The sequence below is a fragment of the Pyxicephalus adspersus genome, chromosome 5, assembly GCF_032062135.1.
Source record: "Pyxicephalus adspersus chromosome 5, UCB_Pads_2.0, whole genome shotgun sequence".
NCBI lineage: Eukaryota > Metazoa > Chordata > Amphibia > Anura > Pyxicephalidae > Pyxicephalus > Pyxicephalus adspersus.
The window spans coordinates 111632932-111650018 of record NC_092862.1 but is presented as its reverse complement, the minus strand read 5'-3'; the positions used below and the strand labels follow the sequence as shown (position 1 = coordinate 111650018).

The window sequence follows — 17087 nt, the reverse complement described above, 5'->3', positions numbered from 1 at the left end:
AGGTTGTATTTCCATTTTTTGTAGCAGAGCATTCTGTTCATTGGCCATCAATTTAAGAGGCTTTTATCCAAGTGACCTACCAAAAACTTGTTTTAGTACAGGTTCCCTGAGACCTGAACATTATTTACAGTTGTTATTGGAGTTAAATGTATTGCATGCTGCTTCCCCACCTCTTGGATTGTAAGCTCTTCGGGGCAGGGTCCCCTCCTCCTCCTGTGTCACTGTCTGTATCTGTCTGTCATTTGCAATCCCTATTTAATGTACAGCGCTGCGTAATATGTTGGTGCTATATAAATACTGTTTATTAATAATGATAATAATAATATAATAATAATAATAATGGCGGACAGGTACTGGAGACACCAATGGCAATGTTTTTTTTGTTTTGTTTTTGGCAAATTGAAAACAATAGAGATCAGACAAGATTTCTAACAAAAGCTTTATTATATTTCTGTATTAAAGCAAAAATGTGTGTAGACATAAATAATCAGTACAACTCTATATACTATACACACATATGTGGCTGTCATTTTGGCAGTGTAGATAAAAAATGAACAGTACTATTTGACACCCTTACACCCTTTTCCCTTAGATTTACTTATAAATTCATGAGCTTATTTTTACCCTTTACAGGGCTGCACCATGTTGTTTACTGCACAGCTAATCTCAGTTCCAATCATCCATAACAAGCATCTTATTTGAAGCTCTGACTTCAGAGGAAATTCAGAGCACAAAATATAATTCATTCGGTAGGACTCCTTCCTCCTGTTCAAAGCACACGAAATGCCCTTTAACACAGATTAAATGTTAGGGCTTGCACCAAGGTAACGCTTGTCAGATAACTTCTAAGAACAGTCCACAGATGTGCTTTTCCATTCAAAATCATAACTTTAAAGTTGTATAAAAACACACACAAGATCGACTGTCTTACAGTGATAAAATAGTGCAGATACTGATAAAGCAACCGATAATAAACAGAAAAAAAGTATAGAAGCAGGCATTTCACAGCAATAATATATCAGTGTCCACTGGAACTGTGTTATATTAAATTCAGTTAAAGGGAATAACTCTATCTCAGCCAACATTTTCCATCAACATGAGGTCAGTTAAGTCTATAATGAACTAGGAGATTGAAAGTCTCTGCTTGTTACAGCTAACACAGTACAGAGATCCAATTTCTAGAAAACATTTCCAACTACTAAACACAGACTTATATATTGCTTTAAAAAAATAAATAGGTAAAAAGTAACAAAAAAAGTTTACTACTCTTAGAGCTGAACTTAGTAAAAAAAAATAAAAAGTGCTCACAGGCATCCGCAAAGTATTACAGAATCCTGGCTCTCTAATTTAACTTTCTTTTAGATTTAAAGTGTATAAGAGCACTGTTAGCTGCTCCCAGGCTGGAAAACTACTGCTATGCGCCAAGCAACAGCAAACTGCACAGCAGGTTGATGAATTTGGATTCAGTTGCCTTGCAGTTCAGGGGCTGTTATTTCTTCAGGGCGGGAAAAGCAAACAGGTATCCAAAAGTGACTTTTTACTTTCAGTAAGGCTACGTACACACGTGCAATAATTGTTGTTTATTCACGAATATATTGAACAATCATATTGTTCACAATACTGTTCATGCTGTAATGATATGATCGTTCGAATATAATCCACCATTAATGTACACACATTAGATACGATTGTTTGAACGATGCAGAAAGTGACATGTACAGGTGAAAGTGTATAACAGAACAACCCACGATCTCTGAACGACCGTACACAAAATAGATAGTAAACGATCGTCGCCTAATCCGATCTGCCGAGATGTTCCTTCGTTTTCAGCGACATTCCTCGTTCATTGGTGTCGTTGGCCAGTCGTTGTTGACTTTTTCTGTTAACAATTATCGGATGATCGGTCTTTAGTCGTTTGTTTCCAAGGATAATTATTGCACGTATGTACGCAGCCTTACTAACCAGCGATCTACCACATGTGTGCAAACATTTACACAATATGGTTCCCAATAGCTCCTATTCACTTAAATGGGAGCAGTTGGGACTGTGGTTGAGCCTGCTACTAATCGCTGCAATCATCCACAAGTCTGAAGTCAATTGCAAATCTGAAAGAAGCTAAAATTTACAACCAGGAAAATAACTCGGTGAAGACTGAAGGAGGAGATGGTGAAGGTCACAGCAATGGAGGGGATCACATTATGAAGCTCACCAGTATGCAACTACTAAAGTTGCAAAAAGTAAATGTCGAGTCCATTTAATACCAGTAATACATAAGTAATACCAATAAAATGTTGGTAAAAATGAATTAATAATGTAACCGAACTGTATGTAATGAGTAAGAGGATAAAAGTGAAAAACATTTATTATGATGTAAATTTATATACCAGCTGTTAGGAGCAAAATCAGAAAATGTAAAATCTTGTATTAAAATGATTATGAACCTGTAGTTTTCATTCACACATTTTACAGGCCAAACCGAAATCATGGGGCTCATTTGTAAACATTTTATGAACGCAAAAGTGGAGACGTTGTCAAGAATATATAAAAATGTTAGTTTCATTGTTTTCATTGTGAAATTTGAGTGGTTTCAATAGCGACACTATCAATTTCTCCTCAATTACTTTACTAATCAGCCGTTATTGTATTTTTTTGCTTTGTTTCAGCGGGAAAGCTGCGCTAAGACATTTTCCCGGTACTTTATGATCTTCTAAGTAACTCTGTCCTTTCAAAAGTACCTCAATTCCAGCCCAGCTTCATGAGTGACCTTTTTTCGCCCCCAGGAAGCCGCTGCACTTCAGATATATTTAGAATTGAAATCACTATAATTTGATTTAGTAAATGTGGAACCCAGACACACATTAATAGGACAGAAATCCTGATGCCTCTGGTCTAGAAGATCAGGCACAACAGGATTTAACCCATTCTACAAAATATGGGCGCAGGTCCGGCACAATTTATCAACAAACTGTATATTAAAAAGAGGGTGAAAAAGAAGGTGCCAGACTCCGATATCTCCCCAGACACATCGGTTCAATATAGATAAACTGAACATACAGGAGGAATGGTTACAAATGTTTACCTATTCATTCCAAACAATATTATTTTTAAATGAGGGGTAAACAACATTGATAAGAGGATGAGTCAGTTGCAAATGCCAAACACTTTCTATTCAAGTCTAAGGAGGTGGCAAACTGCCCCAGGACATTGCATTGAGCGTCTAGAAAACCAAATGGAAATGCTGTTGCCTGTCAAATAAAAAAAATAAATGTACCTATTCGAACCAATGTCAACTGTTTTTTCCAAGCACTTTTGAAGGTTGAGGAAAAAGCCTCAGGTCTAAACAAGCCCTTAAGTAACACTTTTGGAATTTTCTCACTTTCTGCAAGGTGGGATAAAACAAGAATAGGGGTATAAGTGGTTAAAATACATAAACTAATGGGTTGTGAAATACTATAACATGACAAAAGAGAGCCAATTAGTAAATATATTACATACAAGCGATTGTCCAAATGTTGGATATAAGTTTAACCCTTCAATGGAATATGAAGACACTGGCAGAAAACATCTTGTAGATCACACTCCATAATACCATTTGTATTTTTCACAGGAGTGATTTAACCAATAGGGTTATTTATATGTAATCTTTTATTAAAATTGACTGATTGATTTTATTACAAAATGCATTTCATTTTAATTAAGCACAGCTGTGTTACTTTAATCTTTACATTTTGCAGAAACTATAGGTTGAGTACCAAGAATTGTGAATTCTGCAGTGACCAGCATCTGATAGGTTAAAGACCCAATATTCCATTCTCCAATGCTGTGGTTGCTTGTCTCTGTTACGAGAACCTAAGACATTCTACATGAGGTTAACCACAGGAATTTTCTTCCATATTAACAAGAAAAGTTACATTTTACAAGATCACATTTTTCATACACAGGTTTATTTACATGTTTTAAATATTCAATTTAAAATTTTAAATGGTATGTTAGTAATTGAGATTTATTTCAGCGCCAGACTTGATATAGAGATCAGTGATCTCTTGACAGTCTTTGTTCACAGTATGATGTATGATCTGCAAGAATGCAATCTGCTTAGACTTCTATTGCTGAGGAAATAAGATCTAACCAATAACAAAGTTTAAATTCGTAAACCAAACCTAAAATTGTTGGTCATATTTATTCAGACTATGATGGTTTACCTAAACTATGATGTTATATTGGCAACTGTTGCAGTACATCTGTGGAAATTTAATTGTTTGAACATTTTTCTTCCACACAAGCATTTAGAAAATTAATGGGAAAGGTCACATCTTTACTTAAACACAAAAGTTTGCAATATTCATAAATGCAACCACAACATGGATGATTGCATCATCCTGTAGGGATGATTGGGTCATGTACAGCTTGCAACAGAACTTGGGTTGTGACATCCCAACATCCCAGTTGGTCTTATTCATTGAGTTCAAAACAAGGACAAAAGCTGTTTGGAAATAATTTATTTCCTTTCATATCAATGGTCATCCTGCTCCTGGTTGTGTCAATATTGTCCTTTGACTATGATTAACTTTTTGTGGATTTGTACATGTATTACATCCTACAGTTTTCTCAATCTTTTTAACATAGGAGAACTCTTAAAATAACTTGCAGGTCATTCAAAACTCACAATCCATTAAAGGGTGATCAGCAGGAAGATTGGCATCTCTGCAGATAACCACAAAAAAATCATTGTCAAAAAAAAAACAGTGTCAGTTGTACCTGGCATGAGAGGAAAAAACAGCTACTTGCTCAAAGAATCCATAGCAACCTGTAAAGGAAACATAGGGTTCCAATGAACCTTGGTATGAAAAACAAGTTTAGTCTGCCTGTGTCAGGTGCACAATTTTCAGAGTAATAACAGATTTTGGAGTAACCATATTTTTCCTGCCATAGACTTCATAGTAAGCTTTTTTCTGATTCCTTCCTCACACAAATGTTACTATCCATTCAGAACAAAGTGTTTGTTAGGACCACCTCTAACCACTTTATATTTACCTATATTACCCAAGTATGTGTACTTAGTCACATAGGAATGATCTCAGTTTGTTTTTTACGTTGGTTGCTGGTTATCCCTTCTCCCTCTGTATATTCCATACACGGCCCGATTTATTATATCTCTCCAAGGTTGGAGAGGATACATTTTCAACAGTGAAGCTGGGTGATTTAGCAAACCTGGAATTGATTTCTTCAAAGTAATTTGCTATTTGCTAGCAAATGTCCTTAATCCTGGACATTCAAGACATCATTGCAGGTTTCCTGGATCACCCAGCTTTACTGATGAAAGTGTATCCTCTCCAGCCTTGGTGAGCTTTAATAAATCAGGCCCATGAGTATTAATGATCATGGATAAGGGAATAAATGGGATTGTTTATATTGATGGGACTTCTATGATGTAAATATATTTACATGTCTGTATGATTACATAATGTACTGTTTTATTGAATTGGTATTTATGTTGTTGAAGAATGATTATTGTTGATTTGTCTGTCCTTTGATACTCCAGCTGAGGTGGAAATAATTGATCTGCAAAACGAATTGAGCTTAAGCATGTAAAGACTTTATGACTTCACTGTTACCAAAAGGTTTTTTTTTTATTGGATGGAAATCACTACAATGTCTTCATAACAAATTGTACCTTTTATTGAAGAAGTGGTTTGTTCCTTGATTTTAACCTGACAGTATGTTGTGAAAGTCCCATATGTAACTTAGGTTGCCGATTTATTCAATGTACATAGGGATGAGGCAATTTATAACATTAAACCATGACTGTTTTATGGTTTAGAAATGGTCTCCGGATGTTAAGGGAAGTCGGCAATTTAGAGATACTATTCAAGCCACAATATACTAACAACTGTGCATTAGGGTTCAATTCTCTGGCCACTGAAGTGACCACTATCATGATTTTTGATGACAGCTGCCTAAAGATAAGAAAATATATTTCAGGCATTAATACAGGTGTTGACATCATACCATGGTATACTAATATCAACAATATTCATATTTTATTACATCACTGCAAATGAAAATGATGTAAATCTGCCAAATATAAATGACACCAGCTTCATAAGAAGCAAAAGCTAATATTTAAATATATATTTTTATATTACACATTGAAGTATTTAGGTAGAAGCATCTACACCATAAAGCTGAGGAACCTAATTTACTGTGAGCCTGGGGGAATGAAAGGATAAGCAAGATAAGCTTGAAGTATCCATCTCTCTATAATATTGGATTGAAATTGGGTGCAACAACTTCAAAGCCAATAACATTTAGAACATACTCTCTCTGCATTACTATTAGTTTTGAAAAAGAACATGCCCAGGCAGGACTTATGCCTGCATATATCCCAATTTTTCCAGGCCAGTCATGATTAGTTCTACTTCAGTTCCCTTACAATATAATGAGTAGTCAGTAAATTTGGAATTACATATAAGTGTTTCTTACAGAAAACAGTCACAAACCATTTGTCATTTTCCTGCTCTGTAGGTGGAAATATGAAAGATAACAACTGACCAATTGTAAGTACAACACATTTACTGTTCTCCAGATTGTGGGCTCGTGTGTTCATGGTAAACGCAGTATTGTCCATTTATTAACACACACATATATATGTATGTAATATATACCGTATATATATATATATATATATATATATTACAGTACACAGTATCAGTATTTGTATGTATGTGTGTCATAACTCTAAAAAAAAGTGTTCTTTTACATCATGGTAAAGAATATTCTGTATCTAAAGCTTTTTTCTTTTTTATTTAGTAAAAAATATTTAAATACATGGTCAGGTTTTTTCTTTTTGTTTGGTGTTCCTCATGGATGATTTCCATCTGAAAGTCTAGATCAGTCTTCCTCCACTTGAGGCTTTCCATAGTTGAGCCATGAACAATTTCTGACTCTCGGACAAGCTACCACTGATATCAACAATCTTTCTGTAAGAAAATAATTTTTTACACTGTCCACAAATATAAGAAATGCATTATTTCCAATGACCACCAATGAGAAGGCATTTGGACCAGTGCACTAGGACACTTCACTGACTACCAGAGTAAGGTGGCATATCACCACTGAGCACTAATATAAGTAACATTCTTCCTACTGATCACCAGTGCACTAGGGCCCTTTATTGACCACCAGAGTGTTTCTTCTAGAAGACTGATTTGGCACCAGTTGATTATGCATCAGAACAGCACACTGAAAAGCAGCATGTGTTTTGAATTCCAGTTATATTTGTCCTTACGCCTAACCAGCAATCTGTTCTAATTAGAATGAGATCAGTGTGTACTTCTCTACCTGTATGCAGGCACGAAACACAAGTCTAAAAAATAATCTATGAGAGCTGATATGATGACACTAACATTTTTCCTGCAAATTAAAACTATCATTAACATTTTTACACTTTATTATGGAAGACTGCACATTCACAGCGGCTTATAGAACTTTATAAAGCCCACTCCTTTTCTCAAGATCCCTTTTTTTATCGCTAAGTAGATTTTCTATTTCCAGCTAAACTTTTTTCATCTTAATGTATCCCAATTCTAACGGTGTTTCTGTGAATAATATGAAATTAAAAACATGCAGTTAGACAGCAGGGGGGAGCTTATCATTGCTTTTGAAATCCCCATTTTAGTCAAAATGTTAACATTTCCAACAAATAAAGCTTTACTATTCTAATAAGTTTGTGTAACAAGAAGCTGGTTGTGAAGGTCAAACAGTCGACATTTTTCATTCTACATTTTGTACCTTGCAGACTGACTCACTCCTTAATGGTTTTTCATCTTACAATAGACATAAATGGATACCAAAATAACTCAGGCAAAAAGTCCTTTAATTTTTTTTTTTTTGCCATTGAGATACATGAATATGTCAATCACAGTAGAAGAGGTATGTAGTGATTTGCCATATGCAGGAAAAAGCCCAAATACAAGCCAAGCTACTGACTGTTAAATTACTATTTCATAGGTGTAATTGTGCCCATTCTCCAAGGCTGTTCAAGGAGTTATTTAGCCCTAGCTCCGGAGATTAAAACACTTAAAATCAAAGCCTACATAGCAAATTGAAAAATATAATTATAAAGAAAAACTACAAACGACATTTCTCAGAATTGGAATAAGATTGGGACAAGAATAATGATAAAAAAACTATAAATTACTGACTTCTATTTTCTACTTTTATTTACAAAGAAAATAGAAAGTTCAGTTTGGTGGCAGGTATGTAGTAACAGAAAATGATTGTGTTAAATACAAAACTTACAAATTGTCTTTGTGCCCAAACATGTCCAACTTGCCAGCCAGATTGGGTCATACCTCACAAAACTTGAGTTAAATAAACAAGGTGAGGTACGATAAACCTGTCTTTATCTGGTCCTCTTTTGGGTTTGGGATCTTTGAACTTGATTGGTCAGGCCGGAATGAGGAGAGAGATGCCTGAGGATGCGCATTAAGGAGAACATTCATTTCTAGCAGCGGGGTATGATGGGATTGTACACTGAGCTGCTAATGTATAGCTCAATGTACAATACAGAAAGGATTGAAAGAAGCAAAAGAGTTTGCATTTTTAAGGAAGGATCATGCCCAGGTCGGAATGACCTAACTCCTGCGCATGCACGGAGGAGTTAAATCATTCCTGGGGAGCCCGGAGCTCCACATGGGCACATGAGAGAAAGGATTGCAAACAAACAGGTATGTTTGTTTTACTGAAGAAGGGACATCACCTGTCCCTTCAGCAATTAACAACCTGCCTAGTTGCAATTTTTTACAGTACAGTTCTGCTTTAATTTATATGCAATACTTGAATAGTACTTTCAAAGCCTGGCTTTACCCCACCCACCTATTATAATTTAGGCTGTGGAAGCAGAAAGGTAACAGGTAAGCACAGAAAGTCAAAATTTGCATTTGTACCATATACACTAATGTGGCAAAGCTCCACTGGTAAATTTCACAATATTATAGGAAATCGTATTATGCCTGTGGTTTCATATGAGTGCTGTAGCTCTAAGTTAGCGCAGACAGTCTCATTTGCTTAGCCTCCTCTCTCCTTGGCTAATCACAGAACATCTTGCTATAGTGTAGGTAAAAATTACCCCAATTTCCCATACCTAAAAATTTTAAAAGTCTTTTCCATGACAAGCATAGACGAGTCCCACTTTACCTGAATGATCCACCCTGGGAGGCAAAAACATTCCATATCCACCTAAAGGTACAAATCATTACAATAAACTCACAAACCAAATTTTTTCCTTTTCATGGTCATCTATTTCATCTGTAGTTTTGTCATGCTGAATGATTCATAACTGCATGACTTTATAACAAGGTTCTCACTGTTACACTTTGCTATATTTATGAAGAATAAACAAGCTGCTGGAATCTGACCTGAATAAAATTCAATGTATGCAATTATAAGTAAATTAAAAAAGATAGTGTTACTTGCCCTCTTCACTAGGTCAGGTATCAGCTTTTGGTCTACGAGTTGGTCTGGAGACAAGCAGTGTTCCATTTCCAAGCTGTATTCTTCATTGCTTCCATCACACGTTGAATTTCTAAAAGAGAAATGAGATATGTTATGCTTTAGAAAATAATAAATGTTTAACTACTTTTTAGGTGGCCTGAGAATGATTCTTAGATCACATTAACACACATCAAAATGTTCTTCTTGATGGGCTCCTAACCCATTGCTTCTCAATGTTATTATTGTCCTTAGTCTCTCATGTGAGAAAGAAATATTTTTGTTTTATTAAACTTGTATGGTTAATGTACTTACTATTTATTTTATATTACATTGCAGTAAGAAAAAAAGCTAATTCTTTACATTTCTTCATGCACATGACTATCTGTTTTCATCCAGGCAGGCAGAATTTAACTTCTTCTAAATCTGAAGCCAGACTGCATAATCACTTGCCGTAACCATCTCAGAAATCTGTAAAACATTCATTATGGGAACCTATTTACAGTGGAGCCCTTAATACCAAATTAATATTGTATTCCTAATAAAAATTAAAATAGGAAATACTCATCTTCAATCCGAAACTTTCCCTTCCTGTCACTAGTTAAAAAACAGACAATGTCATGAATAGTTCAAAGGTAAAATTGGGGATAAGAAGATAAGCTAAGTTCTACGATAGAAGTAGAGAAATTATAGGAACTCACACCTCTTATATTGTAAACTCTATTGGACAGGGCCCATTGCTTCTTCCGTTTTATTTATTATCACCTGTAGGTTAGTCATTTCCTACCCCTATTTACTGCTCAGCACTGTGCAATATGTTGGCATATTACCAATAACAAATCCTAATAGCAAATAATTAAATGCAGAATGTTCTTTAATGGTTCTTTTAAGATAATTACCAATGTTTGTGGCAATACCTGGGGCATGTTTATTTCAAAGTATACCTGTTATGACAAAATAATGTTCTTTGCTATTATACTGCTATATGTTACAAGGTACCTTCTGGTTGTATGCCCCTTGGCACACACTAGTAAAATGCATACTCCTTTTTATGTAGCTTATGTATTTTAGTTTGGGTATATGATTTCATTTTTATCAAAACTGCCAATAAATGCAAAAATGATACACCAAAATTATTCACTCAGAGCCCCCCAAATCAATTTAAAAGTCATCTTCTGGAGTATTGTTTGGCAAAAGGAAAATTTTAGAAAATGGAGGACACAGTCAGACATGACGTGATTTTGTTAATCAGTTAATTCTTATACAACAAGGAACGGGCACACATGATGTGATACCACTGTACTATGTAGCACTGTTGATACTTGCTACGATTTTTGTATATTGCTGTTTTTTTTTTTTACGCCCCGATCTTTGTAACACTAATCTTGAGCCTGGTATTGTTTGTTCTCTTTTACTCTGGCTTTGTGCTCTTCTGATAATATTTTGGTTGTTATTTTGTACATTGTCTTTTCTGTGTCTATAAATAAAGTTTATAAAAAAAGTCATCTTCTTTAATTGAACATTGTTTGTGTTGTGAAAGCTTTGTTTATTTGTTAACTGTTTTGCTCCAAAATGCATTGTCAGCAGTTCCTGTTTGTGAACACAATTCAACCTTGAATAGTCCCCAATTTATTTTATTAATCAGTCATCATTGTTTTCTTTTCTGTTTTTTTTTTCTCCAAAGCTGCACAGAAAAAGAAGGTACATCAGTACTTACAGTGTAAATGAATAAAGAAATGTAATTATACAGCATAAAGAAGGGAAGAAAAAAATAAAGTTTAGAGCTGACAAAGGGAGCAAACACAATGAACATCTCTAGTGAGTCTGTTTTTAATCATGGAAGATTACGCTCCAGTATAATCGCATTATTTGTCTTTGTGTGGAGCCTAACAGGAGACCGAAGCGGATGCCGTCTAACAGGTTACATGCCTGAAAGTCCCGCTGAGTGCTCACATGAAATGTAAGAATAATTTTCATTTCATTGTGCTGCAGGCAGCTCCATATACTGATGTGTATTCACTAGATATGTCTCACGGCTCCTGCCTGCGGTTCTAATGACCTCTTTGGAGGGATAACTGCTGCAGGCAACCTTTTTGGATGCAAGTTAATCACAGGCATTCTGATACAATAATGGCATATGTGACAAGCTATGCTAGTGTCCATTTACCCGAATTTTCAATTGTTTACTTGCCATGTTCAGGAATACATCTAATGGAAAACTTTTGCAATGTGCCATAGGCAGCTTCTATTTATAAAAATAACCTGTCTGGAAAGGGATATGGGGGCTGCCATGGATTACTTGTTTTTGAGGACAAAAGTTCCAGAGCCGAAATCCCTGTTCTTTCTTGACTACTTGCCAAGTCTCTGACCTAATCAAGCATGTGAATATTAGTTGTAGGACACTTGCTTTATGCTTTTGTTTGTAATGGGTATTCATTAATCATTGAATCAAGTATAAAGATTACAGCGTTGGACCTTGACTCTAAAAATATAATCAGCAATTGCATAGTAACTAGTCTGTTTTATATGGGACATCATACAGTGCTTTTTTTTTATTAAAGGAAAAATATTAGGAAAGGAATTGCTTAAATTTTCAATTTTACCTGGATTTACTGGGCATTTCTGGGCTCTAGCAGTGGATTTGGACATTGCAGAAGAAGAAAAGCCAGTTAATGGTGATTTTTCTAAAGGATCATGTTACTTTGCCTACTAGGGACAATACATTCATTTTAAGGGAATGTGAATGTCTCTGTAAGGCCTGGGTTAGGATGATGACTAAGTGTAGTCACATACCAAGTGAAAAGAGAACTGCATATGATAATATGAATATGATAATATGGAAAATGAATTGAACTGCTAAGTTCAGCTCCATTATATTTTAGGTTTGCAGTAGGATATAAAACCTCATTCGATGTTTTGGTTCTGCAGGTCATTCGGTCACTACATAATCCCAGTGCTCGGCCCATTACAATTTAAACCTATCTCCAGGTCTTGGGTGTGAATGCTGCTCACCAAATGAAAGATAACATGCTGAGAATAATATATAGGCTGCCATTGCTCACCTCCTTCTAAAAATGCTAATTGACTGAAAGTCTTTGGTTTCAACACTGACCCAGTTCAGTCATGAAAAACTCTTTTTGTTCATACTTGTTCCAGGTCTGTGGTCAAGTGTTCAATAGCAGCCATCATATGTTATCAGTACATATTTTCATGAAAACCTGTTAAAATGGAAGTATTTGAACTGCCATTGTTGATGCGTTTTGAAAGTACCAACTCTAAGGACGATGGTTTTCTGATTCAGAACTACATGATCGGTATCCCTCTTATTGTATGATACTACCCCCATCTTCTAGATTGTAAGCTCTTCGGGGCAGGGTCCTCTCCTCCTCCTGTGTCACTGTCTGTATCTGTCTGTCATAAGCAACCCCTATTTAAAGTACAGCACTGCGTAATATGTTGGTGCTTTAACAATCATGTTTATTAATAATAATAAAAATAATAATATTAATAATAATAATAATAATAATCCCTCTTGTCTTATCCATGTGCTTTGAGGGAACACCCACTGTTGGGCTGACATGGCACAAATGGCGGGAGTGCCCACTGTGCCATCATTTCAGATGGCGTCACTTTTTTTGACCTACTGCTATTCAACTAATACTCCAAAATTTCCAGGCCACAATTACACATTTCTAACCCAGTAAGCCAGTGTAAACACGTGCCATTTTCGTTGCTGGAAACTATCTTTTTTGATCATTTCCAGCGAAAAAGAGTAACAGATGAATGAACAAGCGCTGTACACACATCGCCCATTTTTTTCAAAAAGAGGGGAGGTGGGAGGACGAGTGAGAGGCACCTGTGCTCTCTCCAGTTGACTGGTATAGCTGTCATTCCCATCGGTGTTCATGGATCTGTCCTGATGGATCCATGAACAATGTTGTGCGACCGCTGTACACATGTCATATTCTCGCCCGAGACAAGCATAATTGTATGTATCAGGCAAGAATTGACGTGTGTACATAGCCTAAGTCCCAGTTTATGTAAAAAACACATACTGTATTCTACCTGTGTTCTTGGTGAATCATCTACACATACAATCCAAAGGTATTCCCCAATACAAATATTTAGGATACCCTGGTAATTTGGGCCTATAACAATGAAAGAGTACAATTTCCATAGTTTCCTGAATGGCACACTATATTTTTTCCAATTAGCCACCAGCAAGAATGCTAATATTACAGTACAGACACAATTTACTGCACCAAAACTTAAACACCAAAAATGAAAACAATTAACGTACACTAGTCATTATATTTACCCTACTAAATTAACCTTGCAAATTCAAAGTTGTCACTTCTAGGTGTTACACCCTAGCAATGCCCTGGAAGTCCATCCCCCAGGTATGTAGTATTTACACTGTGAAAGCTTATGAATAATAGCCATATAATACATGCTATCTTCAGGCAGGTATAAATGATTTAAACCTATATCCAGGGTAGGTTAGCATTGAGTACTTAATCCATTGACATGACGTTTTTTTTTGCAATCATTGCTTTGCATCAAATTACTATGTTGAATGAAACCCCCTATATCAGGAAAATGTTTGGTTAAATTAATACACATGCTTTTCCCCCAAGGCTAAGCCTACAATAATTACATTTAACATTTACATAATCAATCTAACCTTCAGATCCCAAAGGCAGCAGCCCCTGTGAGAAAGTGGAAGTGTTAATTATGTTGCTTTTTCAAGGTGTTATTTTTAAATCCAAGCAAAGGAATGAAGAAATATGAAACAGACAAGTCATGTTTGTAGCACCCAATTACTAGTTTAACTTATTTTAAGTTGTTAGAAAGTGGGCCAAAGTATCCAAATGTGGTGAACCATGCTATGAGTTTCAGGCTCAATACAATGTGTAAGAGAAGAGTGAAAAAGAGAAAAGATGCAAAATACTCTGAAACTGGGGAACATTTTCTGAGAGTTTTTTAATAAGGAGTGGAGTATGTCAGCACTATATGGATTTGATACTCATTGTGAGAATGGGCAGATATTGCAATTTTTTCTGTAATATAGAACAGGGTTTATTAATGTGAACAAGGATAAATGCACTTAATGCTCTATAATGATCTGGATCTTGCCACTTCACTTCCACTTCATTAAGATCCAAAGAAAATGACTGGCATCCATGACTTTGATATTTCTTGCTGCAGGTGGGAATCCCAAAGCACCATATTGACATTGCAGAGTAGAGTTGTATCTTGCCAACAGATTAAGTATAGTTCTCTGGGAGAGAGAAATCAGAATGGGGCTGGCTGAATGTTCAGGTACATAAGACCACTTACAACAATAATGATGATGATGGAAGGGGTGGAAACTCAAAGTAACTATGAACATACTGGCGACCCTTTGCATGCTAAAAACTTTACACATGCTGGTATGAACATACTAGTAACCCTGAACATGCTGGCACATTGTTTTGTGCCTATAAACTATCCAGTGTACAATGGTTGGGTGAAAGTCTAATGACCCTTCATTATTAAAAAATTTAGGAAGATCATCAATCTTTATGATATTTCTTTAAAATTAGAAAAGAAAAAAAGAAAATGCCCACTGTATATAATGAGAAAGATTTCAGTTTTCAAAAGTTACACATAATGTCTATGCATCATTTTTTATCAGAACAGTATGTGGTATTTGTATATCATCATGCCAGTTTTCTTTCAGCGTATTGGCCCATGTACGTTTCACATATTTGGTCTGATTTATTAAAGCTCTCCAAGGCTGGAGAGGATACACTTTCATCAGTGAAGCTGGGTGATCCAGCAAACCTGGAATGTATTTCTTAAAAGTAATTTGCTATTTGTTAGCAAATGTTTGAATTCTGGACAGGATCCATTCCAAATTTCCTGGGTCACCCAGCTTCACTGATAAAAGTGTATCCTCCCCAGCCTTGGACAGCTTTAATAAATCCGGCCTATTGTCCTGGTTGCCAGGTTTGTTTTTTTCCCACATCATATTACAAATACCCTTTTGTTTTACCCCTTTCACTTTGATGTGGGGGTGTTAAAAAAGAATGCAGGCTAGGTATACCATATGTAATGTGTAACAGTTACAGTACAAGTCTTTAATATCTCTAACTACTCCTCCCTAATGATAAAAGATAACGTTTTTTAATGATTGCTGAATATATTTCTACCATTACTGAGTAGTCCACTTTAGCTGTAAAACATGAAAAAACCCAAACACAAAAATATTCATATATATATATATATATCTCAAACAAGACCTATTTTTAAAAAATACCATCAAATATGGTACCAACATATTTCCAATCTGCATACATGCAAACCTCTCAGGCAAGGATGTGGGTGGGCAACAACTATTTAAATAACATGACAGAACATTTGTGTCTGAGTCAGGATTCATTGCCATATGACAGAACTGGGACAGTATAAAAATGTTATCTATTAAACTTAAAATTCCTACCGTTCCAAAAATAATTCATAGTTACTAATAGGGACACATGTTATAATTTGCATTCTTGTTGCTAAATATATAACATATTTGACAGTTTTTGTACAAGCTCAAAGCTAAAATGTAGGACAACATTACCCTCAGGTCTGGCAATACAGAGACTGATCCTAGGTACAACAGCGGGCAGAGTGTCTCCTTCACCCCAAGGCCTTAGGTGTGTTGGCAAAGGCCAGAGGGAGGTAAATGAGAGAACATAGCTCATGCTATTCTTAGCACATAATTTCTTTATTAGAATAAATGGTGATGCATTCCAGGAAAATTATTGGGCTGATTTATTAAGGCTCTCCAAGGCTGGAGAGGATACAATTTCATTAGTGAAGCTGGGTCATTCAACAAACCTGAAAATGGTTTTCCTAAGAGTTATTTGCTATTGATTAGCAAATGTTTTCAATCCTGGACCAGATCCATTCCAGATTTGCTGGGTCACCCAGCTTCACTGATAAAAGTGTCACTTCTCCAGCCTTGGAGAGCTTTAATAAATCAGGCTCAATGTTTCCAAAAAAATGAGTATACCATTGTGGAAGAGTAATGGTTTACTCCATGAGTCTTGCAGCAGAGATCTGCTTCTTTAGGAGTGGCTTATGTGTGTCTTATATCATCAAGAGGGATTCTAAATAGTCCAAGGTGTCTCAAAAAAGGATGAGCACTATGCTTGCCCCCATAAAAGACACAAATGCCCATACTAACTTCCCCAACAATGTATCCAACTAGCACCTAAGCACCTAGCAGTAGCACCCCCAACTTCCCCAACATCTAAATACCCCAAAGCACTGATCACAACCCAAAAAATGTGGTTAAGGAGAACATTGTAAGTCTATTATTAAAATGTTTCAGCACTGGTGAAAGAATTTACTATTGAAGAAGGGGAAATGGGCAAAATTACCATTAAATTAGATACTAAAGAATGTCCATAATGAGAGAAAATAGAAGATAAGCAGAATATTTTGAAAAACAAAGGTGAAGGGAAAACTCTTTCTTAAGATAAAGTCAAGAGACAGACAGAAGACAGAATAAAAAAAAATGTGGACAGAATGAAAACCTGAATAAAAAGCTGTCAATATAT

The 17087-nt window shown here is 35.7% G+C and overlaps 1 protein-coding gene across 3 annotated transcripts in view; it reads right to left on the bottom strand.

Moving 5' to 3' along the window:
• The window catches only part of RFTN1 (raftlin, lipid raft linker 1), a 205602-nt gene that overhangs the window by 69694 nt on the left and 118821 nt on the right, over positions 1 to 17087 (bottom strand). For all 3 annotated transcript variants that reach the window (XM_072412447.1, XM_072412446.1, XM_072412448.1), the window contains exon 4: positions 9478 to 9586. In XM_072412447.1, coding sequence (XP_072268548.1) covers positions 9478 to 9586 — 109 coding nt within the window. The remainder of the gene's footprint in view (positions 1 to 9477; positions 9587 to 17087) is intronic.